This window comes from Medicago truncatula, chromosome 4 (genome assembly GCF_003473485.1).
Source record: "Medicago truncatula cultivar Jemalong A17 chromosome 4, MtrunA17r5.0-ANR, whole genome shotgun sequence".
NCBI lineage: Eukaryota > Viridiplantae > Streptophyta > Magnoliopsida > Fabales > Fabaceae > Medicago > Medicago truncatula.
This window is the reverse complement of record NC_053045.1, coordinates 11,226,151-11,252,578: the sequence shown is the minus strand read 5'-3', so window position 1 is coordinate 11,252,578 and position 26,428 is coordinate 11,226,151. Positions and strand designations below refer to the sequence as shown.

The 26,428-nt window shown below is 33.2% G+C and overlaps 4 protein-coding genes across 5 annotated transcripts; all 4 read left to right on the top strand.

Annotated features, from left to right (window-relative positions):
• The first annotated feature begins 1,435 nt into the window (after window positions 1-1,435).
• On the top strand, window positions 1,436-8,562 carry LOC11421417 (queuine tRNA-ribosyltransferase accessory subunit 2). Its single transcript, XM_003605376.4, has 10 exons — window positions 1,436-1,687; window positions 1,814-1,988; window positions 3,092-3,250; window positions 4,121-4,214; window positions 5,545-5,615; window positions 5,897-5,948; window positions 6,557-6,605; window positions 6,707-6,841; window positions 7,247-7,366; window positions 8,139-8,562. The coding sequence occupies exons 1-10, from the start codon at window positions 1,482-1,484 to the stop codon at window positions 8,269-8,271; spliced, it is 1,194 nt and encodes a 397-aa protein (XP_003605424.2). The 5' UTR covers window positions 1,436-1,481; the 3' UTR covers window positions 8,272-8,562.
• Window positions 8,563-12,226: 3,664 nt separating this feature from the next.
• LOC120579881 (uncharacterized) lies at window positions 12,227-14,178 on the top strand. The gene is made up of 3 exons (XM_039832615.1): window positions 12,227-12,338; window positions 12,576-12,652; window positions 13,087-14,178. The coding sequence occupies exons 1-3, from the start codon at window positions 12,227-12,229 to the stop codon at window positions 14,176-14,178; spliced, it is 1,281 nt and encodes a 426-aa protein (XP_039688549.1).
• Window positions 14,179-14,235: 57 nt separating this feature from the next.
• On the top strand, window positions 14,236-16,585 carry LOC112420766 (uncharacterized). Its single transcript, XM_024780439.2, has 2 exons — window positions 14,236-15,704; window positions 15,796-16,585. The coding sequence occupies exons 1-2, from the start codon at window positions 14,236-14,238 to the stop codon at window positions 16,583-16,585; spliced, it is 2,259 nt and encodes a 752-aa protein (XP_024636207.2).
• A 208-nt stretch (window positions 16,586-16,793) lies between these two features.
• Window positions 16,794-25,453, top strand: LOC11424519 (pseudouridine-5'-phosphate glycosidase). 2 transcript variants are annotated; one of them, XM_024781325.2, is made up of 14 exons: window positions 16,794-16,946; window positions 19,915-19,992; window positions 20,167-20,287; window positions 20,374-20,484; window positions 20,947-21,029; window positions 21,641-21,700; window positions 21,813-21,873; window positions 22,492-22,598; window positions 22,689-22,766; window positions 23,505-23,550; window positions 23,666-23,786; window positions 23,946-24,031; window positions 24,203-24,291; window positions 25,082-25,453. In XM_024781325.2, the coding sequence occupies exons 2-13, from the start codon at window positions 19,921-19,923 to the stop codon at window positions 24,277-24,279; spliced, it is 1,023 nt and encodes a 340-aa protein (XP_024637093.2). In that variant the 5' UTR covers window positions 16,794-16,946; window positions 19,915-19,920; the 3' UTR covers window positions 24,280-24,291; window positions 25,082-25,453. The 2 variants fall into 2 exon arrangements, with proteins under 2 accessions (XP_024637093.2, XP_024637094.2); XM_024781326.2 differs by lacking the exon at window positions 16,794-16,946 and adding an exon at window positions 19,319-19,409.
• The last annotated feature ends 975 nt before the right edge of the window (window positions 25,454-26,428 follow it).

Sequence of the window (26,428 nt, the reverse complement as noted above, 5' to 3'; positions counted from 1 at the left end):
AGGGTTTTCTGATCTGTTTGCGGCTAGGGTTTTTTTTGTGTCTTCCTTTTCTTTTTGCAGGCTTGTTTTTATAGTATTAGGGTTGAAGGAAAAAAAAAAAGGAAACAACTTGCAGAAACAGCAACTGCTAACTTAATTTGGAAACAAAAATTTGACAATCTGCCTGAATAATGAGGCGTGTGAAAAAAAAGTTTTTCGGACCCTGCCTGACTTTTTTCGGATCCATTGAGATTATTGGACAAAACAGCAGAAAATAAACTATTTAAATATATATAAAAAAAAAGTAACCAATTTAAAAATCAAAACTAAAATTAAAACTAATAAAAGATAGAAATTAAATACTAAAATAAAAAGAAAATAAAGAGGGAAGAGGGTCTGACTCGGAATAAAAAATGAGGTATTTTAAAATACCTCCCTGCCGAATTTTCACTGAAAAAAGAAAATCAGAGATCAATCAGAGTCAAACGCCGCGCGTTAGTGGAACCTTAGGTCAAAATTTAGGGTATGACAATATATTATATGTTCTATTTGCATCAAACTCTAATTTTACCGTCTCTTTACAATATTAATAAAATTTTGCAATTTTGTAATTTGAAAATTCAAAAATCGATCTAAATTAAACTGGATCATATTGAATTTTTCAAACTAGTCATTCATAATCAAACCAAGCATAATTTTACCATTGAATTAGATGAGTTTTTTCTACCCAAAATCGAGTAAAACCGCACCGCAAACATCTGTAACCAGTTAACCACAACATCTAATTATGACATCAAAACATATCAAAGACTGGTTGAGTCACATGCTATAGAATTTCCTCTATCAAGCCACTCTAACCACGCTTAAGATGTTCAATCTTAAGCGTGAAAAAATCTATTAAGAGTCGTATATTGAATGTAATTAGTTTAGAGACTCGGCGTTGTCCGGATTAGATATTACATAAGTTTATGTGCACGAATATCATATACGTGTAAGTATATTAAATTGAATATATTTATGTACTTGCTAAAAGTACAATAATCGTAATTAAATGTTTTTAGATTTTTTACGAGTTGACTGCACAAGTTCCCATGCAATATTGCATATGTTAAGGCAACTAAAAGTAATAACTTTTTATTGAAAACCAACAATTATTTGTTAAAAGTTACATATTTTAATTTAAAAAACACAAATTTTAAGTCAAAGTTACTACTTTAAACTTATTATCATATGCAAATCTGCACATGATAGAAAAACCCTTATTTAAAAATAATTGTTGATTTTCATATGCAAATTTGCACAAACAAACATCGTACTTGTGTAAAAAAAAAAAAAAAAAAAAAAAACAAACATCGTATTTTACTTATTGAGGATTTATTTTTCATATTTATAGATTTGACTGTAGATACCCTCCAAAAGTATTCTAAATCCAAAAAGGGGTTTATTATTCAAATAAACCAACAACAACAACAACAAGGGTTTATGTTACACAGAAAGAAAAGATGAAATCATCATCGGTTCAAAAAGCATTGAGCAGCGGCGCAAGAATAGGAGCAATAGAACTGGCAAACTGCCCAGGAGTATCCATAAACACACCTGCTCTTCTCATCTCAACCCGCAAAGGCCTCCCTTATTTCACACCCCCTGATCTTCTTCCTTCTCTCCCTTCTCCTGATTCTCATCTCCTTCAAGTCTCTCCTCTCCATTTGTATGTAACTTCTTCTTTTTTTAATCTATCCATTAATTAGTTACACCTGCTAGTTAAGGTTTCTGAGTTTGAACCTCGGCCCCTGCATATTGCATGCATTGTCACTGGTTGTTTTTTGTGTTTTAGTTTGGAAGGGATTTCTCCGGCGACGATAGGGAAGATTGGTGGGATTCATAAGTTGATTGGTTTGGGTGATTATGGTGTTGTTGCTGTTCCCAGGGATAATGTTCATTCGCTTCCGGAATGTAAGGGTGCATCCAAGCTTGGTGCGAGTTTCGAGACTCCGTGTGGTAGGCTGTTGGTAAGTTTTCAGAGTTTCACATTATATGAGGGGTTTATTTTCGATAAATAGCTTAGTTGAGTGCTTATAATATACACACTTATATATAGGACTTGTTTGGAAAGACTTATTTGAGTTTATCTATTGTCATTTACAATTTGAGAGAGCTTATGGAAACAACTTTTGTCATGTACATGAACTGTTTTCAGCTTATTTCCAAAAACAGTACACACTAGCTTATGAAAACTACTTATAAGTTATATGAAAACAATTTGACTTTTTTTTTTTTTTTATCTTTTGTTATAGAGATAGCTTACACATAGACACTTTTATGATAAATACTTATGCTATAAGAACTTTACTAAGTTGTTTATCCAAACAGGGCCATGAGCTATTTCAACAGTCTAAGAAAAATATGGTCAAACTGATTTCATATAAGCCATTATGTAGAGCTTACTGAAATTAGCTAAAAACAACTTGTGAACAGGCATAAGTTGTTTCTGTAAGCTATAAGCTATTATGCAGTGCTTATGGTCGTAGATGACTCATAATAAGCTGTTCATCAGTCAATCTAAATGCAACTGAGATATGACTTGGAAAAACTGTTTGTAAGTGAGAGGTATCCTTCATCTTACAAGTTAATTTTGAGGTTGAGTTGAGTCCAATTCAAGTTATGAGATGAGTTTAGACAGATCTCACATACGGAAATAAGTAATAAGTGTATGCTTCTTCATCCCTTACGAATAGGTAAGATGAGAAGTTAAAGAAGATAACTTCTGAAAAACTTTTAAGATGCACATGAACTAATTTTTTAATTTAGACAAGAAGCTGCAATTTGAAAAACTCAGTTATTGTAAGGTTATCTTGATAATTTTTTGTTGTATTAGTGTTTCTTGAGGAGTTTATCCTAACAGACTTTAATGAGAAATTAAACAAGAGAGCTTCTGAGAACATTAAGACAGAAAAGAAGCAAATTTTAACTTACACGAGAAAGTGCAATTTCTTAAGAATTTATCCAAAGATACTTCAGTGCATCAACATGCTATCCACATTCTTTAGTTTTTACTTTTAAATAACGATGGACGAGATTTAATGTATTTCTTCTAATTCTTTGACATGGCCAGATTAAACCCAAAGATTATGTTGAAATGATATCTTGCATGAGGCCAAATATATGGGCTACTTTGGCTGATGAAGTACCTGCTTGGGTGACTGATAAGAGAAACAGAACCTCGGTGGATAGAACACTGAGATGGCTTGATGATTGCCTTGCATTGAATCCGGTAAAGGACACTTATGTTTTTCTTCTCTAGTGATATGATTTGCATTCTTTATGAATTCATTCTAATTTTAATAGCTGAAATGCATGTGGTTTTAATTCATGTTTGTTGGCAAGACTTCGAGCTGCAGTAAATATAGTAATGATTTTGAAAATGTTGTCATCATAAGCTTCTTGACTTTCTATCGTGGTATTCAAGAAGTACTCTCGTGTCTAGACTGTTTGGCATGCCTTGGATTGGATTGATAGATTATTTATATGTCAAGTGACACAATCCAAAGATGATGTAGTTATCTCATATAAGAAGTATGCTATGTGCATTCATGGAGAAAATTTGTTGAATGCAGATTTTATATTCCTTTTGATCCTAATGCTAAACATCAATCAAATTAAGGGAAGTTAAAGAAGATTGGTCGGACGCTAAACTGCTTCAGCTATCCATTCAAATCCAGACATGTGTTTTTGAATAACGTGGATTGTCAGTTTTTAAGCTCACCATGACGGTCATTGGATGTTGTTGATAACCTTATTTTGAAATATATTAAAGGATCTATGAGAAATAATAGGTATTGAGAGTGTTGGTGTTAGGTCACTGATTAGAATTGTGGGCAGAAAGGATAACGTGGATTGAAATAATATTTCTTGTTTTATTATCGAAAAAATTGTGTAAGGAAAGATATGTGTAAAAATCACCACTCTTATTCATGCCAGTGTTGTGTCATTAAACTCTAAGCTTAATATTGTAGTATCAGCTTCATATTGGATATTTAGTTCTGTTCTCATTCAATTTTTTTGCGTTGTATTTAATATAATATCCTTTCTTTCATCGAGCACTATTAACTAATTCATTGTAATTTGGTCTCTCAAACCTTAGGCTGTTGGATCAGTCTTTGGTGCCATCGTTGGAGGCACAAATTTGGATGAAAGGAAGCGATGTGCAGAGGAGGTAGCCAAGCGAAATGTAGCAGGTTTCTATTTCTTTAGTTGTTTTTCTGCAAACCATCTGCACATATTATTAAATATTTATGACCGTCCATCCTAATAAGCCAATTTTCTGCCAAGTTATTTACTATAACGGTTCATAAGTAGGAACTTAGACAGACTCGTATAGTTTGTCTGTGCAAATCTCTACAATGTATATTAGGTGAGTTACCCTATGCACTACTTAGGCAGCGGTGCATGGATGGACCAAAGGGAAAAATACTGTAGGAAACCAATCCTGCATAAGATATTATATAATAATGAATCCTAACAGATCATATAGGATACTCAAAACTAGTCTAAGATATAGTAAAGATAATAACAGATATTTACCAGTTTTTCTAACAATTGTGATGTAAATTTATACTGATGAAGTCAACACTGCGATATCTTCCTTATATGATTTTTCAGCGGGTAATTATACGTTTAATTGTTTTGCTTTTTGTATATCTATTTCTATTATTTTGTCCAAGCCAGCAGAATACAACCTTGATGACAAACTGAAAACAAGAATATTTTACTTGTATTTCATCCATATGATTCAAATGAACTACTATTTATTTTACCATTTGTGGAGACAAATTTTGGAGGCACATGGCTTTCATTCTAGCTTAGGGTAGAGATAAAAATTAGAAAAATTCATACTACAAGTCCCACAATTTAAGTACCTAGGTTCATCATACAGATTGACGGGGAAATAAAGCGTGATGGAAACCATAGAATTCCAAGCAAGGTGGGGAGGAACGTTTTAAGTGTAATTTGTGATAGAAGAGAGTCACTCAAGTGAGGGAAAGTTTTACTGCATATCTATAGGACATGCAATGTTGTATATGATTTAATGTTGTGTATAAAGACAACGAAAGTGAACTCAATATTGCAAAAAGGAGAATGTTAAGATGGACGACTAGACACATTAAAAAAGATAGGATTATGACTGAGATCATCAAACAAAAAGACAGAGTTGCACTTATTTTGGAAAAATAGTAGTGTCTCACCATATGTGATTTGGGCTGGTGAAAAATGAGAGTCTGATTAGATGGAGGATGATCCAAATAGTTGGATTTAGAGGATGATCAAGGAAAACTATAGGTAATTCATTAAGAAGGATTTGGATTTAAATGGAATATCATTAGACATGATTTATTTCCAGATATTGTGGTGTTGATTAATCCTTGTAGCCGATCCCACCTAGTGGGAATAGGCTTTAGTTGTTGCTCTTGTTGTTGTTTTCTCCTTATGTTAGGTGATACATTTGTGACCCCTACAGATGCCTATATTTGTGAAGATATGATAACTAAACTATGGTAATTCATGTAGGTTATTGGATTGGAGGATTTGGTCTTGGTGAGGCCATTGATGAGCGACCTGCTCTTCTACGTGCTATTGTCGTAAGTGCAATTTGTTTTACTTGTTCACGTCATTAAGACAGTATTCAAATTGGATTTAATTTAATGCGTGATAGATGCTGAAATCATAATACAACTAAAAACAAACCTCTTCTTTATAGTTCTGTTCCACAACAGAATGACGGAAATAAAAACTAAATCCTATAACTGCAAATTAGTTATAAAACTTTAATGAACGTTTACCTATAAGTTTATGCTTTTAGAAGAGTTGGTCCTCAACATACGTTATAACTTTTGATATAACAAAGTTACCTTATTATCAGGATGTTTTGCAAGATGAAAAGCCACGCATGATCTGTGGTCTTGGACTCCCAGGTACACAATTATGCAATTCATGTTCAGTGTCCTACTTTGCTTAATGAATATGTTTATTCTTTTCGTGTTATATGGTTATCTTCTTCTCATGTACTTCTTTCTCTCTCTTCCTAATCATTTTATTCTCTCGAGTTACTTTTGCTGATGATTGATTGATTATGGATTTCTCACATGCCACGAACCACCTAATGAAAGTAACAAGAGTTACACATACATGATTAATAACACGCAGTCCTTAAGATGGTTAAATGATATATCTGATTTTATAGACCAGGAATTTAGTTAGTAAAACTAAACAATTATCGTCTTTTGTCAGCTCTTTCACGCTAATAATCTATTCCACAAGCTAATATTTAGTTGAAGAGACATGTATGGTTTTAAATTATGAACTCACGACCATTTGGTCATAGAGGCTCTGACATCATATCTTGCACTATCTGTGTCAAAGCTTAGGCTAATTGGCAAAGATACATGAATGCTTTGGATATAATATCTCAAACACTATTAAACTCACTTTTGATCTTAAAATTGATTATTTCTTGATTAAGTTTTAATATTAGACATTAGTACAAATTTGTTGCACATAAAAACTTATTATAATTTTGCAGAGGAGATCTTGCAGGGAATTGCTGCTGGAGTTGATCTTTTTGATTCATCGTAAGTATAGCTAATTTCAATTTTCATTTGTTCAATATATACCCCTATTCACCTTGGTGCATCGTGTCACGGAAAATTTAGATTGTTTTGTGATAACTCAGATACATCTATACACTCACACTTGGAGGATTTGCGCTAACCTTTTCACTCGACAAGAATGGGAATCAAGATAATTTTAAGCTTAGTCAGAGAGGAAGTGACTCAACAAAAATCAATTTGCGAGCAACAGAATATAGGTAACGTTATCATTTTAACTGCTTTTTGCACTTTCTTGAATTCGATTGTATGAATAGTAGGTTGAAATGTAGGGTTGGTGGCTGATTTTATTAAACTTGTCTCAGAAAATGGTCATTTAACCTTAAGGGTGATTTTTAAAACATGGCTAATGACTACATATGTGTGAATACTAAAGTTTTATGAATGTGTGGTTATAAATATAAGTATTAATTGTTTTACTAGAGTAATACAGAAACAATTTTATCTTATTTCCATCATTTCTTTGACAAAACGTTGTCAAAAGAAAACACGATTAAAGCAGTGTGTTTTTTTGTTGCAAATAAATGAACTGAAGATGAAAACTGAAAATAAACTTAGTGACAAGCACCTTATTTACTAATTCCTCTGGTTGTGTTTCTATGCAGGTTAGACATGTCCCCCATTGTAGATGGCTGCAGCTGCCATACATGCCAGAATTATACGAAGGCATACATCAATCACCTATACAATGTTCATGAAATGCTGGCACAGACTCTTCTTGAAATGTATGAATATTTTTGCTTCAAATCTTCAATGCTACTCTTGATTGTCATATATAGCAGTTACACAATTAATTATGACCATAATTCATAAAAGATCTAAATTGATAATCAACGTGAGACCAAATAATCACCAAGACGGAATGAAGAAGAAAATCATAACAAATGAAATAGGAGACCGGAAAAGGAAAACCTGATAAAAGAACTTAGAAAAGGGAGATGAAGATTGGAGTAAATACAACAGAGGAGTGTCCAACAATTATCAAATGTGTGTGTCAAACACTTGTGTGAGGTATCTAACACATGTCGGTGTTCAATATGTGTCAGATGGGTGGACAGGCCTAAAACCCAGGAGTGTTGATGCTTCATAAGATGCTTGGTTTGTTAGGTTGAGATAGTTTACAGACATAAATGAGGCACATACTGCTTAAAAATAATATCGAAGGTTTAGAAGGAGAACGGTTTTTTTTTTTTGTGAGGATTAGTAGTGTTGAGGAGAGATCTAGGTTTCTCAAATACCCTGAAAATGGGCATGCTCTTTTTCATAAGCTATTATTAGGAATTGTAATTTCTTTGCTAGGCTATTCAATTCTGACTAAATTCAATCATAAACAAACAACCAGTGAATTGTTGTTCACTCTATTCCTCCCCCCCCCCCCCCCCCCCCCCTACTATTTTATAGGAATTGTGATTTGTGAAGGCTGCAATCAGTAACAAACATATTCGTATTATTATTTTTAACACGTGCGCATTTATGTTGATTTGCTTAATTTTGCAGCCATAATGCGCACCACTATTTGAGGTTCTTTCGTGTGATAAGAGAAGCAATCCAAGATGGGAGGTTTGAGGAATATCGACTAACATTCACTAACAGCAGGCGCGAGCATTATGGAAGAGTTGCAGTCTGTTAGGGAGCACGGTGGATAGAGTAAAAATAGTCTATACTCAGATTTAGGGGTGAAGATAGGTCAGATTACTCGACAAAGGTCTATGATCTAGTCTATATTAGGTTCACACCATTTATTTATTTTCTTTGAAAATTGACTAAGTCAATTTTTTTAAAGGGAGTTGCTATTTGCACCCTACCATTTCTGTTATTTTGTTTGTCTCATAATACACTTTTTTTGGAGGTATACTTTTTGACTGTATAAATATCTATCTCAAAATTAATTTTTGGAACAAGAATATGTTTGAAATATTAAGATATTATTGTGTTATGAGAATTACCTTTTGGAATGCACTTTTTCTTTCAAAAGTTTGTTTCTACAGAATAAATATTTTGCTTAAAAATATGTTTCCCCCTCATTTTGTGACAATTTTCCAGCGATACATCTTTTGACATGCATTCATATTTGACAAGCACATACTCCCCTTTTATGAACATCAACCAACAATTCTAAAATAGGATAAGTTACATTTAAACACTGAAGAGAGAAATCTGCAGCTTAATCTCTTATACATAGGCTTTAGTGTGATTGGTTATTGCATCATTACTGAGATTAAAAGAGAAAAAATTATGCCAAAACTCTTTAGTGTCTCCAGTTTCCTTCTTTAATATTTAAACATGCACCACCTTACCCATTTGAATATTAATAATCTAGGGAGTTTCTTACTTCAATAATTGAGAAATGACTATTTAACATAAAAAAATAAAAAATTATAATCAAATAAGATGTTCTATGTGTTGTGTGTGTAATTTCTAAATGTAAGTGATAAAAATACAGAAGATAAAACATATGTAATTTCACGGTGTATCTATTTTGATATTCAAATAACTTAACTACATAAAAAAAATATTATTACTGCCTTTGTCCTTAAGAATAAAATTCCTATTTAAAGGGAGAATTTGTCAAGTAACATAAGCCATTTCAAAATTAATGTGTTAATTATATTCCTACAAAAATATCTCTAATTAATAATTTACTACCTTTTAGTGTTGAAAAAATTTAATTCAAAAACAATTTAAGAAAATCAATGTTGATAAATTTAATATTTTTTTAAAACAAAAATTACAGTGCAAGATTGCTGATTAAATTATCATAATCAATTTTATTTAACAATTATTTTTCAATAGATAATAAAGTCAAATCATCATGTAGTTTTTGTTGAGACATTGTCCATCTTAGATAAAATTTTATTAATGTTAATTGTGATTAAAAATATGAATACTTTTAAGAAAATCGCAAAGTTAAAAAAAAAAGTCAACGATATCTCATGACCCTTCCATGCTTCCCTCCTACTTGGCGCAACAATGTTTCCTTCATGCTTTTGAATAATCAAATTATGAGTTATGAAACTTTAATATAAGTAAAAGAAGAAAGACCAAATTTCTACAAAATTATAGTTCAAACAAATAATATGGATTATTAAGGCTTCCATTAATTTCACTTGTGGTTCAATTCAATTCCTTACAAAAATAATACGATAAATAATTTTTAAAATGCTCTTTAAATATTACTTGAAAATGAACTTCAGAGGAGTTGCATGGGCTGCTAAATGTGACATGGTTCAGCAAAAATGTTTTACTGGCTGGAATCAGAAGTGTTGCAAACCTGTCTCTATTGCAAACATCAGTCCAAGCTTTTCGAAAAGCATGTGTACTTATGGACTATGAATTATCGTCTGACCGTTACAGAAGCTTTTGGTTATGTTCAATATATAATGACTGAGGCTAACTTTGATTGGTTAATCCGACTAATTCATTGATGGTCGGAGAGTATGATGGTCTTAACGATGATCTTGCATGTATTTTGTGTGTATCTCATTACTAGCTAGTGTTGCTGGTCATCCTCTCTTCTCGCACGCACACATGCGCACATGCCTAAAGCAAAGACTTTAATGGCCTAATCGTTGAGACAACCATGTTTATTGTTGTCGTATTTAATGAAATTTGTGGGGGTTTTAATTTTCAATTGCAAAAGAGAGATAACGATACTACAACACTGTTGGTTCCATCCGGTAAAACTTGCTTGTTGAACCCTCTCAAAATTAGAGGGCCATGCAATTCAGAAATTTTAATTAACTGGAGCATACTCTACTACTATAAATATTTATAGGCTTAATTGATCTGCCGGTCCCTTAACTTATTTCTTTTATTCAATTTGGTCCTATAAGTTTTAACTTTCTTAAATAAGTTCCTTAACTTATTTCTTTTATTCAATTTGGTTCAATTTTGATAATTTTAATCCACTAAAAAAAAAGACCGTTGGATTACGGAGGTCTATCAGATTTTACAGTGTATCATCAACGCCTAATTTATTTACTTTCTTCATCTTCTTCTCTCATCTTCATCTTCATAAAATAAAGATGAAATCTGAAAAAGCTTAATGAAGATTTTCGTTCAAAAATTCTTCATCATGCAGATTTTCGTGCTCCTCATCATCTTCATAATTTATTTATTTTTCGTAAAAAACTGTTTTTTTTTTTCATTTCAAAAATTCATCTTCACTAAATTCATCATATCGTTGCTTCCCTTTCCCGTACACAGTGGCTGCCTCTACCACACTAAATTCTGCACTATACGCTGAGATAACACAAACGACAACATTAGAACCGAATCATTAGACCTAAATATCTATACTCTCTGATTGACCCTTAATCTCAAAATTACTTTCTTAATCTCAATTTCTTAAATAAGAAAAGCGAGGCATAAACGCTTGCAATAATAATAATAGAACAGAACAAGATTAAAATTTAAGCCACAAATTCATTCTATTCTATCATTGTATCAAATGGATAACCATCGAAACATGACAAAAAATACAGATACAAAAAAACACTTGAATCCATCATTCCATTCAAGGAATGGTTACGAGAGATAGGAAACCGAGTTCGGTTAGTTATTATCGTTTGATTAGTGGGTTTTGTAGGGAAGGGAATCTAGAAGAGGTGAAGGGGTTGTTTGCTGATATGAAGAAAAGGGGATTTAGGGTTGATTCGGCTTTGGAGGTTGCATCTGGAAAGGTTGGGTTTTGAATATTACTACGATGAAGAAGGTTGTGAATGGAAGTTTTGGTGTTTCGAAGGTTGATGATGCTAACGAACTTATTGAGGAAATCAAGGAGGTTAGTGATGAACTTTTGAAAGAAAAAAAATTATGAAGATGATGAAGGTTATATGAAGATGGAAGGAGGGTGGAGTGAAGATAGATGAAGATGACAATGATGGTGATGTAGTGATTAAACAGTAGGATTAATTTTTTTTCCTGGGTTTTATTGATGAATATTGATGAAGGATGAATGTAGATGAAGATGAAGATGAGGGAAGAAGAAAGTAAATAAATTCGGTGTTGGTGATACAATATAAAATCTGATAAACCTCCGTAATCCAACGGTCTCTTTTTTTAGGGTATTAAAATTATCAAAATTGGACCAAATTGAATAAAAGAAATAAGTTAAGGGACGTGTTTGAGAAAGTTAAAATTTATGGGACCAAATTGAATAAAAGAAATAAGTTAAGGGATCGGCAGATCAATTAAGCCATATTTATATAAAAATATATGAACGTATTAGTGATTCAATAATGATATAATTATCACTAAGTAAAAAATTGGTGATCGCCACAAAAGATATATCATTTTATATCCAAAAAATTAAAGACTCCTACATATCTATATATCACTACAAGAAAAGTTGCGTTTTGCCAGGGAATAATGTCGGGAGCATCAGCTCCTGGCAAATTTGTCAGGAGTAATGCCAGGGACACTCCTGGCAAATTGCAATTACAAACTGAACCATTTGCCAGGAGCAAAGCCGTGGCAAATTGTAGTAACCCCTAGCAAATTTTAGGCGGGAAATTTTGATTCAAATTTGAGCCCCTAAAGTCAAGGGAATCTCTGCATCATGCAGAAAATTCTGAAAAGCTGAAATGCCAGGGGCTCAACCCCTGGCAAATTGCACAATCTTGTGGCAAATTGCTGACAGCTTTTTGAGTGTTGGAGACCGAGCTTTGCCAGGGGTAGCTCCTGGCATGGCTCCTGGCAAATTGCAGATCTATAATTTTCCAATAACAGCACCGTTCCATTCATTCATTGATGTAATCTTGCAATTTTTACAGTGAAGAAAAAAATGCTCTCAACCTTAGAAATTTTTCTTGTTCTTTCCCATCTTAATTAAACTTATTTCATTAGGTATAATTCTTTTCACTTGTTATAATTTCATGTTTATATTTTTTGATTGTTTATTTACTTATTTTTTTCCATTTATTTAATTTGCAGCAGTGTTTATTGCCTCTTGTTGTTCCCTTGCCATCCTTGTTGCTGTTTGGAGCTGTTCTATCATCAAGCTTCAACAAGTTAGTAGTTTTTCTACTTAATTATAAATATTATTGATATGGATGATGTTATAATTTTTTCATGTTCAAGTTTTTTTTTCAAATAAATTTCAATTTTTCTGTAATAAAATTTTTAAAGAAAAAATTTCTAAGGTAAATAAGCAGTTAAAATTAAGAAAAAAAAATTGTGCAAAGAAATAATTTTTAAGTACAAACTATTTCTTAAGTATATAAATTTATTAAAATCAATTCCGCGTTAAAAAAATTACCGCGTAAAGAAATTTAGCGCAATTTAGGTTAGTTAGTAAAAATAATAATTTAGTTAATAATATGATTTGCGCGTAAAGAAATTTAGTGAAATTTATGTTAGTTAGTACAAAAACAACATTAAGTAATATTTTAATATGTGAACGTTATAGTTTAATTACTAATCTTTAAATATGTGAATGTTATAGTTGAACGTGACAAAGATGGAGTATTATCAGCATTATCGTAGTTGGATGTATGACAGAACGTTTCCGGGAAGAAGAGGATTAAAACCCCATTTTGTGGAAGGAGTTCACGGATTTATTTCATGGGCATGGGAACAACAAGTTCGTCAAAATGAGGGAGGGATAAGATGTCCGTGCCTTAAATGTGTGTGTAGATATATAAAGACTGACCCCAATGAAGTGAAGAAACACTTGGAAAAAGTTGGATTTATGCTTGATTATTGGGTTTGGATTTATAACGGTGAACAGTTTCAAAATTTTGGGGCGAAAGTCAATGCACAAGCTTCAAGTAGTGGAATAAATGTGGATGATAATGAGCAATTCAACATGATGAATGATATGGTCGTTGATGCTTTAGGTGTGGAATTGTCTTCCAATAATGATGTTGAAGATGAACAAGGTGAAGAACCCCCAAATGAGCAAGCCCAAAGATTTTACCAGTTGTTGAGTGAATGTAATGTCCCGCTGTTTGAAGGGTGTACGCAATCAAAGTTATCAATGTGTGTCAGACTTTTAGCTCATAAGGCAAATCATGGTGTTGCTGATAAAGGTGTGGATCCAATTACGGAGATGTTGTTGGATGTGACTCCTTTTAAAGATAATTTGCCAGCAACTTATTATGACGCTGAGAGGTTGGTCATGAAGTTGGGATTAAAAGTTGATAAGATTGATTGTTGCATAAACGGTTGCATGTTGTTTTATGACAATGAATTTGGAAAAAATGACGGAGCATTGGTGGAATGCAAATTTTGTCAGAGTCCACGGTATCGTCTAACCAAGAGTGGGAGGATTCCGAATAAGACAATGTTTTACTTGCCAATAATACCAAGACTACAAAGATTGTTTGCATCGATGAAAACTGCTAGCCATATGACGTGGCATCATTCAAACAAAATTCTTGGAGTCATGCGACATCCATCCGATGGTGAAGCTTGGAAACACTTTGATGAAGTATATCCTGATTTTGCAGCAGATCCGCGTAATTTAAGACTTGGATTGTGCTCTGATGGTTTCACTCCACATATCCAGGCATCAGGGAAACCCTATTCTTGTTAGCCGATCATTGTAACCCCCTACAATCTCCCTCCTGAGATGTGCATGACAAAGCCGTACATGTATTTGGCGTGTGTTGTTCCAGGGCCAGATAACCCTAAAGCAGGCATAGATGTGTTTCTAGAACCTTTAATTGATGATTTGAGGAGGTTGTGGATTGGAGAATTGACATACGATATTTCAACCAAACGAAATTTTCTAATGAGAGCATCTTTGATGTGGACAATTAATGATTTTCCAGCGTATGGCATGTTGTCTGGTTGGGGCACTCATGGGAAAATGGCTTGTCCACATTGTATGGAAAATAGGAAGGCGTTTACTTTGGAAAATGGAGGGAAGAGTTCGTGGTTTGATCATCGTTGTTTTTTGCCTCGTGATCACCCGTTTAGAAAAAGTAAGAATGGCTTCCAGAAGGATCAGAGAGTAGTAGTTGGCCCGCCCCCTAAAATCACATCAGAAGAGGTCTGCACAAGAGTTAGTGATTATCCTAAAGTCACTGATTTTGGCACAACTGTCCCAATACCAGGATACGGAGTTGACCACCACTTGACAAAAAAGAGTATATTTTGGGACCTCCCATATTGGAAAGATAACTTGCTCAGACATAATCTTGATGTAATGCACGTTGAGAAGAATTTTTTTGACAACATATTTAACATAGTGATGGATGTTAAAGGGAAGACAAAAGATAACGAGAAAGCCAGAAAAGACTTAGAAGTGTATTGTAAAAGAAGGGACTTGGAGTTACAACCTCAACCGAATGGAAAGTTGTTGAAACCCAAGGCAATATACACTCTAACTTCTGAAGAAGCTAAGGCAATTTGTCAATGGTTAAAAGATTTGAGAATGCCTGACGGACATTGTTCTAACTTGGGCAGGTGTGCCGATGTTAAAACTGGAAGGGTAATTGGAATGAAAAGTCATGATAATCATGTTTTCATGGAGCACTTACTCCCAAGTGCGTTTAGTTCACTGCCCTCCCATGTGTTAAATCCACTCACTGAGATCAGTCAATTTTTTAAAAACATTTGTGCTTCAACTTTGAGAGTCGATGAACTTGAGAAATTAGACAAGTTAATTTCAATCATACTATGTCAGCTTGAGCAAATTTTTACCCCAGGTTTTTTTGACTCTATGGAACATCTTGCGGTGCATCTAGCATATGAGGCTAAGCTTGGTGGGCCTGTTCAATATAGGTGGATGTACCCTTTTGAAAGATTCATGAGAGATTCAAAACGATCTATTCAAAATAGGGCAAGAATAGAAGGATCAATCTGTGCTGTTTACGTTCATAAGGAAACCTCATACTTTCTCGGTCATTACTTCATCGACCGTGTGCTTGTTCCAACCACTACACGAAATGAAGTTTATGTTCAGACTGAAAGAGACCCGTTGACCTTATCAGTTTTCAATCTACTTGGTCGCCACGCTGGCAAGGCGAGACAACATTGGATGGTAGATGCGAAAGAGTATCGATCAGCTCATGTTCATGTCTTAATTAATTGCATGGAGGTTAGACCATACCTCGAGTGAGTATAAAACAAAACTATTAGACATTTTTCCCATTATATTATTTATTAAGTTAAAACACGTCTAACTTTAATTATAATTTTGATATAGGGAATTTAATACCTTTTATGAAGAATTTGATGATGATTCGTCTGGTTACATACACGAATATTTTCCTGGTTGGTTTAAGCAAAAAGTATTCGATGCCGAACCAACGGATGAAATCCTTCGTTTAAGAGGTTTAGCTCAAGGTCCTTTACAATGTGCCACTGAATATCATACATACTTCGTAAATGGATATAAGTTTCATACCCAATCATGGAGTGAGGGGAAGAAGACATATAACAGTGGTGTATATGTAAAAGGAGTTACGGAAGGAGATACAGATGACTTCTATGGCGTGATCAAACACGTTTACGAGTTATTTTACAATCAGGATAAAGTGGTGTTATTTTATTGTGATTGGTTTGATCCCTCGCCTAGGTGGACAAAAATGAACAAAATAAGCCACAATGTCGACATTCGAGTGGACAAAAAGTATAATGTGTATGATCCGTTTATCATGGCACATAATGTTAGGCAAGTGTACAATGTTCCTTATCCCCCAACGCAACCACACAAACGAGGGTGGTCGGTTGCAATCAAAACAAAACCAAGGGGTCGCATTGAGACCGAAGAACCAACTGATGAAGTTGAGCAAATTGATGAAATTTCAAATGTTAACGAGTTAATTGAAGTTGAGGCGGTTACAGGTTGGCGTGATGCACAAGTTGAAGGGGATCATGTCGATCCTGCTGTTTTGTTAACTCCTAATGAAGATGAAAATGACGAGGATGATGTTGGTTTGGAAGAGCCCAATATTGAAGGGGATCAAGTCCATGAAAGTGTTTTCGAATTATAATTAATATATTGTTGTATTATTATAATTAGTGTATTGTTGACTTAGCTTTATATTGTTCTAATTGTAATGACATTATTTTCATAGTAGTTAGTTTTAGAACCACTTTGTATCGTTAGTGAAAATACAAGATGGTCCTTGGTTTTAAAAATAAAACAAGGGTAGTTTTGCCATTTCTATTCAAACCCTAGAAAGTTTCATTTTTTCCTCTTCCTTCCTTCATTCACGCATAAACTTCTTCTCAATCTCCCAACATTAGAAACCGCCGCCGCACGCCTCTTTTCAATCTCTCAAGAAAACCGCCGCCGCCGCCTTCCTTCCTTCCTTCCTTCCTTCACTGTAAACCGCCGCCGCCGTTCATAAGGTATGTAACTCCTTGATCTCATGTTTTCTCTCTTCTATAAATCTTTCTCTATTTTCGAAATCTTTTCTACAAATCTCCCTTTAATGCGATTTTTATTAATGTAAATGATGAAAAGGATCGATTTTTATTGATGTAAATGATGATTCATGATATGGGTTTCCAGTAATTTAATCAATTTCATTTGGGGTTGCGAGGGTTGGATTTTGAGATACACGTTCTGTTGTTGTTGCTGTAATACTGCTGAGTACAAGTTCTGTATAAAAAAAACGAGTTTGATTAATATAAGAAAGAGTTACCATAGAAGAAATTAGGTTCAGGTTTATGTTCAGGTTTAACGATTGATGAATATAAGTTCTGTATAAAAAAGCGATTGTTGTTGCTGTAAATGCTGAATACATGGTAAAGTTTTCTATTTATGTATTGTCAATTTATGTTCAGGTTTGCAGGTTTAGGACTTGTAAAGCGTATATAGACCTATCATGTTTTCATCTCTAGTTGTAGTTTGCAGGTTTAGGACTTCCAACCAACTTTAAGTAATGTCTATATTTTTCATTCTGAGTTGAAACCATTCCGTGTGTTTGATCAAGTGTAGAAATTGAAAGACTTAATGGGTTTTTTTAAGCATCTGCAGTAATATCTAACGAAGAGATTAGTTTTTCACGCCTTAATTTCTCTCCCTGCAATTACTTTTAATACAGGTGTATTTGTTATAACATTAGAAGCTTTCCAATATATCAGATAGTAAATTGTCTATATCTTATAACAATTCTTATAAACTTAATACAAATTTGTTTAAATTGTCTATATTTGTTTAACAAATTAAAGCCAAAGAATACATTTATTAGAATGATTAGGTATTATTGGTGCTACTACTAGTTTTTCACACTCTGTAGGCTACTAGAACACAACCTGCACAAAGTTTTCACTGATACCTCTAATCTTCAATAATACCTCTTGTCTTCGTTTAGTTTCTTTACTCTCCCGAACACACATAGTTATTATAATTATATAAATATTTAATTTCTATATGCTATTATTTTGTCACTGATTGTGTTTTCTATATGCTGTAATTGCCTCCTGTTTATCAAAAGAAATTTGAAAGTTATGTCGTGTGCAGTGTTTACATCTAATTTCTCAACAGTTTTCAATTCATTATTCAGTCCCTTAAAAGTTTCTGATATAGTTTCTTAAAAGCTCCAACATAGCTATATCTCAACAGCTAATATTCAAGGATTTAGCTTTCTAACAGCTCAAGGTTTTTTATTGCTCCGTTTGAATTGAGCTTATGAAAAATAGTTTATGCAAATAAAAATTGTATCTTCATAAACTATTTTTCATAAACCATCTTAACGAGCTTTTAAATAATACATAAAAACTTATTTATTTACACAAGTTGTTTTGCATAAGCTCTAAAATAAGCCAATTCAAACGGACCCTATATAGGAATTTTGTTGACGTATTGGATTGAAATACGATATAGAATATCATAGGCAAAAAACTATGATCATAAACGTAGCAATCACATAATTTTAACTATCTAGTTTAAAAAAAGCATTCCCCTTGAAATTTCAACTGAATTTCATTTCACACACGTGGTTGCATTGCATTCAATTGCTCCAATTTTCTTAAATAAATTAGTAGCGGTGTAACGTGTGAGTGTATGAATATATCCAAGAATTATAAGAATGAATTCAATTGCTCCAATTTTCTTAAATAAATTAGTAGCGGTGTAACGTGTGAGTGTATGAATATATCCAAGAATTATAAGAATGAGAGGGAATTTAAAATTGGGAGGCAAGGCTTACATATAGAGCTGAGAGTGCGGACTGTGGGTTGGCTGCAGGCGACGAAACGGAAGAGAATGAATTGATTTGTCAGTTCGGCGAGAGGATTTTACTACATTTAAGAATTTTAATAAAAACATATTGTTAATTACACTTTTGATCCCCGCATTTTGAACAGCTCACGAAATTGGTCCTCTCTCTTTCAAATCGAACAAAATCGTCTCTAAACTTTTTTTCAGTTTTAGTCATATCTTTTATTTTCAACTCCCAGAGAAATGACAGTTTTAGGCAGTTTTAGACCTACCCCCTATGCTCAAGCATGAAATAAACAAATAATAAAGCATGTGGGTGCAATGAATCCACTTTGTTCAGCACACTAACAAAAAAAACCTTAATTTGAAACATATCTTAGAAATTAATGTTCTTTTGGTTATTGTGTTTAATAAAGTGGATTCCTTATACCACATACTTTATTCCTTGATTATTTCATGGTTGAGTATAGCGGGTAGGTCTAAAACTACCTAAAACAAAATGCGGGGATCAAAAGTGTAATTAACAATATGTTTTTATTAAAATTCTTAAATGTAGTAAAATCCTCTCGCCGAACTGACAAATCAATTCATTCTCTTCCGTTCCGTCGCCTGCAGCCAACCCAAAGTCCGCACTCTCACCTCTATTTGTAAGTCTCGCCTCCCAATTTTAAATTTCCTCTCATCCTTATAATTCTTGGATATAATCATACACTCACACGTTACACCGCTACTAATTTATTTAAGAAAATGGGATCAATTGAATGTAATGCAACCACGTGTGTGAAATGAAATTCAGTTGAAATTTCAAGGGGAATGCTTTTTTTAAACTAGATAGTTAAAATTATGTGATTGCTACGTTTATGATCATAGTTTTTTGCCTATGATATTCTATATCGTATTTCAATCCAATACGTCAACTAAATTCCTATATAGGGTCCGTTTGAATTGACTTATTTTAGAGCTTATGCAAAACAGCTTGTGTAAATAAATAAGTTTTTATGTATTATTTAAAAGCTCGTTAAGGTGGTTTATGAAAAATAGTTTATGAAGATACAATTTTTATTTGCATAAACTATTTTTCATAAGCTCAATCCAAACGGAGCAATAAAAACCTTGAGCTGTTAGAAAGCTAAATCCTTGAATATTAAGCAGGTAGTTATGACATCTTCAGCAGCTTTGCGGATAAACAATATTCGACGACACTTTGATTCGGATAACACAGTCAACAAGGTACGAAATATGAATTTCTCACATAACAATCATTAACATTTGTTGCAAATCTTTTTGTTTACTTATAAGTTACGGTGTTCCCTTTCGAAAGTTCTCACATTCATTTGTGTCTAACTATAGTGAAAGTTTGATACATACTTTATAAACAGAATGTAACATGGGTTTGATATGCAGCCTACCGAAGTTAATGCTGCTGGAGCTTCGTCAATCAATGTGAAGGTAGCTTCAGAGGTTTCTGAAGCGTTATCACTAGGACGTGCAGTTGTTGCTCTGGAATCTACCATCATTTCACATGGTATTATATATCTTTTCGTATTTTTTTTTTGTATTGTTCTTTTCAGTACCCGCAACTTAGTTTTTGGATTATGTTCATGTTTCTAGGGATGCCATATCCTCAAAACTTGCAAACTGCGAAAGAGGTTGAAGGAATTGTCAAAAAGAACGGTGCAGTTCCTGCAACTATTGCCATTTTAGATGGCGTGCCTATCGTAGGTATTTATTGTCTACCTCCAGTCTGTTCATTCAATTACTGTGTAATATTTTTCCCATTAATAATTATAAGCACAAGTCATTTGATCCAAGAAGAATGATGAAGTGCTTGCACTTAACTACTTGTGAATTTCCTACTCGTGTTATTTTTGTGGATATAAAGTATGATTTTGATACCCGTTTCTATTCTAATTGTTCTCTTCATTCCAACGTATTGATGTTGGATTTGAAATGGTTGCTTCTATGATCGTGCAAATTAACTGGTAAAGAAGCTATACAAACATACATACATACATACATACATACATACATGCCACTTGTCCACAAAGTCTAAAAGACAGACTCAAGAATTGTCCATCCCATGTTGACTTTGCTGCTGCAATGATTGCAAATTTTGTTGTATTTTAATTTTTTTTGAATTTGAATTTGAGAAATTTTCTGTTGCCTGCTCTTTTGTTTGAATAGGTCTAAGTGGGGAAGAACTTGAAAGGTTAGCTACTTTGGGACCCAGAGCTCAGAAAACAGCTCGAAGGGATATTGCATATGTTGTGAGTGCTTTTGGTATCACCATAGACCACATTTATCTAAAAAAAAAAAAGATGACTGAAGATATTCACACTACATTTTCATTGTATATGGACCTGATTATTGCCAAAATAAAGCTCATCAAATAGGTTACATAACTTACATTTAAAAGAATAATGTAAATAGTCATAAGTTCATTCTGGCATGAGATAAGTAATTTATTTGCTTGCACATACTCACTTATGCCTTCAACGATGCAAACTTTACTGTTGATAATGATAGAACTTAGAAGTCTTTGTAGATTCTTATAAGCATTTGAGATTGCTTTCTTGAATCTTGAGTAAACTAATGGTATAAGATATTAAAATTGGATGCTATAAAGTTATACTTTTCATGAGCTAAATTTTGCATGACAGGTTGTCTAATTTGATGTTTTGTATATGCATTTTCAGTTTTTTTAAATGATCTATGTTAAACATCAAAGTAACCTTCATAAGTGAAGTTTCCATGTAAATACAATATTGGCAGAAAAATTTGAAAACTTTCCCTTACTTATAAACACTGCACCATCATGGTTTTCATCTTTTCACTATGATTTTACATACTAATACTAATCTATCTATGTTGCTTTTAGGTGGCTAGAGGTGGAAATGGTGCTACTACTGTTTCTGCAACAATGTTTTTGGCTTCTATGGTAATTTTCTCAAACACTGTTTCCACAGTTTCTTAATGGGATCTGTCTCATATCAGTCCCTGTATCATGTCATTTTGGTTTCACTGTCTATAAACTTTAAAATTTTCTGCAGGTTGGTATTCACGTCTTTGTGACTGGTGGGATTGGGGGAGTTCACAGGCATGGGGAATATAGTATGTTCACCTCCTTTATCTTAATGATAGAATCAATCAGTTTTCATAATGAATGTCGACAAATATAGTAAGATGCAAGATGTTCTGGTCTAAATCTTGGGACCAAACGAATCTACCTTTATGTATTTTACTTTTTATTTTTGCCTTGGCGGGACAACAATTTGCAAGATAAATAATGAAAAGGGAAATATTGCTTCAGCCAAGTTTGGCCTTTCACAAAAGAGACATTTTTGTGTAGTCCAAAAATACTTGCCGTGGCTTACTGTAACTTACTATTATGCAAATTAACCACACCTATAAAGAAATATTATTTGGTCCTTTAATTAAGTTTAAGGTATTCTCTGGTAAATAAAGGTGAAAGTTATATAGGAACCAATACGTAGTGGGAATTTCTGTGTAGTGTGGGAATAATTAAGTTATAAATTGAACTGTTGAGTTGCATTGTTCAAAAAGATTGTTTGTTGTTGCCATCTAGAAACATTTTTTTGACTGGATTACCTTCTTGAAACTTAAGAACTGAAAATGTTTTTTTGTTTTTATTTTTTATTGGGCTTTCCAGGAATATTACTAGTATTTTGATTGAGCATATGGATATCATTTTCATTTTTCTTTGGGCAGCTATGGACATATCTTCCGATATCACCGAGCTTGGAAGAACACCAGTAGCAGTTATATGTGCTGGTGTAAAGTCAATATTGGATATTCCCCGGACCCTTGAATATCTGGTATGAAATTACTTTTGTGATAATGTTACTGAAATAATTCTGCATGTTTTATAGAGTGAGCTTATATTTCATTGTTTTTATCTTGAATAGGAAACACAAGGAGTTTGTGTTGCTGCTTACAAGACGAATGAGTTTCCTGCCTTTTTCACAGCATCAAGTGGCTGCAAGGTACTTCAAATTTTGGTTTACCGAATGGTTTATCATCCTTGCTTTATACATAAAGTAACACGAAAAAATGTTTTAGTCATGGTTTATTATCTAGTGGACAAACTCACAATATAGTTGAAATGGTTATTGGCTTATAGCACTCATAATTCACTAACTTGGAAAACCTCTCAAAAGTGATGGTTCAAACATGAAATGATAGTAATTTTTTATTGTAGTTGGAATAAAACATGAATCACGATTCCTTTCATGGGATTTTAGTTGATCCATCATGGAACTGATACAGATTGTGATGGAATTCCTTTTTGGATCCACATCTGATGCAAGACAATTCCTGCACAGTTGAGTGCACCCTCAACCCATGGCGGATCTTGAATAACGCAGTAGAAAAAACTTGTTTTTCTGGGTGGTACCCCTGTTGATTATATAATGAATTATTTTACTTCATAACGTAAATATCTAAATATTTGTAAGTGTTCCATTATGTGAAAAATGCATTTCGTGTTATTTTTAGCAATTAATGATTCACAATTTATTTCAATTCACTGGTTTCAAAATAGGCCTTATGATTTGGGAAATTCATCCAACCTGTGGTTTCTCAAACATGTTTCGCTTATCAGTATTACGGTAGCATTTTAAAATTTGACGCATGGGATTGGAATGTAAGCAGCAGTATGACTGTATGATGTACTAAAACGAGTTTGTTGACAATCTATTGTTTGGTCATGGCTTAATTTCCAGGTTCCATGTCGGGTAGATACCCCTGAAGAGTGTGCTTCCTTAATAGGCAAGGGAAACATTCTTATTCATTTTCAGTGTAAAATCATGTTTCAGCATGACCTATGTGAGTAAAAAAAAAGAAGCGCCTATGTGATTCGTTCTAATTTTTATTCTTCTGGCAGAAGCAAACATCAAACTCAAGGTCGGCAGTGGAATTTTGATAGGAGTTCCTATTCCTCAAGAACAGTCGGCTTCTGGACACATAATTGAATCTGCCATCAAAAAAGCCCTTGAAGAAGCAAGGTGAACTTTTTGTTCTCTCACTTTCTTTCTACTTTTTTATGATATTTTTTACATTAACATTGCTTATTAACTGGTTCATACTAATGTTTTAATGATATCGATGTATTTAGTAATGATTTCATTAAAAATTTAAAATAAATTTAACATTTTCACCTGTAGGGAAAAGAATATATCAGGAAATGCTCAGACTCCTTTCTTGCTTGATAGAGTAAATGCACTCACCGGAGGTGCCTCACTTGCTTCAAGTATCCTCTTTTGAAGTTTTTCAACAAATACATTATTATATCATAATTTAACAGTGTGCATTTTAAATCATATTTTAATTTAACATAAAACTATTATTTGTTAATATGATTTCAAACCATACCAAATTGAACGTTTTATCTAGTGTTGAAGCATATCTTAACCATATTTAGACATTGCTCTTGTGAAGAACAATGCCCTTATTGGGGCTAAAGTTGCTGTAGCCCTTGCCCCTTGCTCTGCTAAGTGAAAACAATCAAAGGTGAGTTTATATACCTTCTTGATTTATGAATGAAACTGATCCTTACCGTTGTATACTATGAATGTTCCTTAATTAGTTTGATAGTATTATGTAATGGAGAAGACATTTATTGTACATATCAAATTAACTTGGAGTGTTGTCTGGAGTTTTTTTAAACAACTTAGTTTGACTTGAGAACTGAGATTGATTCAGACAGTAACTAGTTCTCGTACTCATTCATGTAGAAGTTAGTTTTCGATGTCATATAAAGTGTACAACGCACACGCCCTCAACTATATCTGTAATGTATGCTTATCCAATGCCTACAGTACACACCACACTCCTAGTTCTGCAACTCTAAAAAAATTGAAATAATTTTGAACACTTCCACATGTTTGCACATTTCCAATCTTGTTTCGTTCATCCAAAATACATCCCTCGAAACATCCAACATTTCCAATCTTGTTGGCATCAAATCTTGTTGACTTTCAACATTTCCAATCTTATTGCAAGTCTGCCAATTTCCCTTGTTTCTAAAGTTTGATAGTTAGGATGTACCCCATTCATTATGTTTAATTTGCATTGTGATCTCAACCGAACTAAATTGAAGTTAGTTGCACATTAAGAGTCAAATTAACTTGAGAGGAAGCTTGAGGTTATTAACCTATGATTTTGGATGGTATGATGCTTTATTTGGGTTATTAAATTTTCTAAAACTTAATAAGGATTAAAGCATGGCCTATTTTATATGTTTGTTACATCTGTTGATAATTCAACTCACTGGTATTTTACGTGCATTTCATATTTACAGGAAACAAGAGATAGAGTAGCACAAAGGAAGATATGTTAAAGAAAATGTTCAATTAGTATGCATGGCTGATATGAAGGAATTTTACAGACGTAAAATCATTTAACACAGGATTTCATCACTATGTCATTCTCTTGCAACATGTGTTTGGCTTTGGAAAGAAAGATGGAGGAAAGATAGAGTGGAAAATAAGTTTTTTTTCTTCAATTGTTTGGTAGGAGAAAGTGGAAAGAAAGAAAATTAAAACTTTTCTCCTTTTATTTGATTACACTGACAGTGAGAGGGAAAATAAACATTGTAAGATGACATAAGCATTATTAGCAAGTAAAGTGGGACTTAATGATACTTTTAACTACTTTTTTTTGTTGTGAAAAATGGTGTTTCACATTTTCTTCTCAATAGGTAAGGGGTTTTCTGTGTGCTACCTTTTTGCTTGGCAGCTGTGGGCAGCTATGCTACCTAACAACAGAAAGTTCTAAAATATAAGAACATCTACAACAGGGGAGACAAAACTCAAGTAATAAGCATTTGGGATCACTATATTGAGAATATGTTCCTGTATGGTGAATGAAATGTCTAAATTGATGTAGATCATGGACTGATCTACAATACAACCAATGAGAAAAAAGTAAAATTTAAATAAAATTAAATATAAAGATTTTATAGGCTCCATAGCATCGACATTTGTGATCAAATGTATGTTCAGTGTCCGAGGTATGTTTGTAATCGACACTGACAAATGTACATTCTGTTTTTTCATTTTCTTACATTATTATTGATGTTGATGTGTCACTATGAATATCATTTCTGATATTTATATCTGCGTTGAGTAAATAATTCAATGCCCTCAAAATTATAAAAACGGACAATTTTGTTCTTTGAAATCCTGATATGCAACGTTTTGCTTCCAACAAAAAAATGTTATCACAGGCAGTTTACTATATTTAATGGTTAATATTTTAAGGCTTAAATATGTCTTTAGTCCCTGCACTTTCATTAGATTTTAACAGAGGGACCAATACCAATATTTTTATAAAGTACAGGGAACAAAAAAACGTGCAGAGACCAATGCCAAAATCTGATGAAAGTGCAGGGACCAATGACACATTTAAATCATATTTTAATAAATGTTACATGAAATGTTGCTAAAGGTGTTAAATGTAGTCAGACATCAAAAGTTTGAATAAAATGGAGAGAGGGTTTATCTATAAATCAAAAGCGTTGATCCGTAACACATCATTGAAGCATAAACTGAGAGTGAGTTTTATTATTTGTGAGCTCTCTTTTAGCAAACAACTTTTTTTAATTCCAGCATCCTTAATTTCAGATGGAAAATGTGAAGGGTTGTTT

Coding starts and splice junctions, on each gene's coding strand:
- LOC11421417 (XM_003605376.4), top strand. CDS start 1,482: ATGAAATCATCATCGGTTCAAAAAGCATTGAGCAGCGGCGCAAGAATA. Junction 1,688..1,813: donor CAAGTCTCTCCTCTCCATTT/GTATGTAACTTC, acceptor TTTGTGTTTTAG/TTTGGAAGGGATTTCTCCGG. Junction 6,842..7,246: donor TTGCGAGCAACAGAATATAG/GTAACGTTATCA, acceptor GTTTCTATGCAG/GTTAGACATGTCCCCCATTG.
- LOC120579881 (XM_039832615.1), top strand. CDS start 12,227: ATGCCAGGGGCTCAACCCCTGGCAAATTGCACAATCTTGTGGCAAATT. Junction 12,339..12,575: donor AGCTCCTGGCATGGCTCCTG/GCAAATTGCAGA, acceptor TTTAATTTGCAG/CAGTGTTTATTGCCTCTTGT. Junction 12,653..13,086: donor CTATCATCAAGCTTCAACAA/GTTAGTAGTTTT, acceptor TGAATGTTATAG/TTGAACGTGACAAAGATGGA.
- LOC112420766 (XM_024780439.2), top strand. CDS start 14,236: ATGTATTTGGCGTGTGTTGTTCCAGGGCCAGATAACCCTAAAGCAGGC. Junction 15,705..15,795: donor GAGGTTAGACCATACCTCGA/GTGAGTATAAAA, acceptor ATTTTGATATAG/GGAATTTAATACCTTTTATG.
- LOC11424519 (XM_024781325.2), top strand. CDS start 19,921: ATGACATCTTCAGCAGCTTTGCGGATAAACAATATTCGACGACACTTT. Junction 20,288..20,373: donor ATCTACCATCATTTCACATG/GTATTATATATC, acceptor TCATGTTTCTAG/GGATGCCATATCCTCAAAAC. Junction 22,599..22,688: donor CCCGGACCCTTGAATATCTG/GTATGAAATTAC, acceptor TATCTTGAATAG/GAAACACAAGGAGTTTGTGT.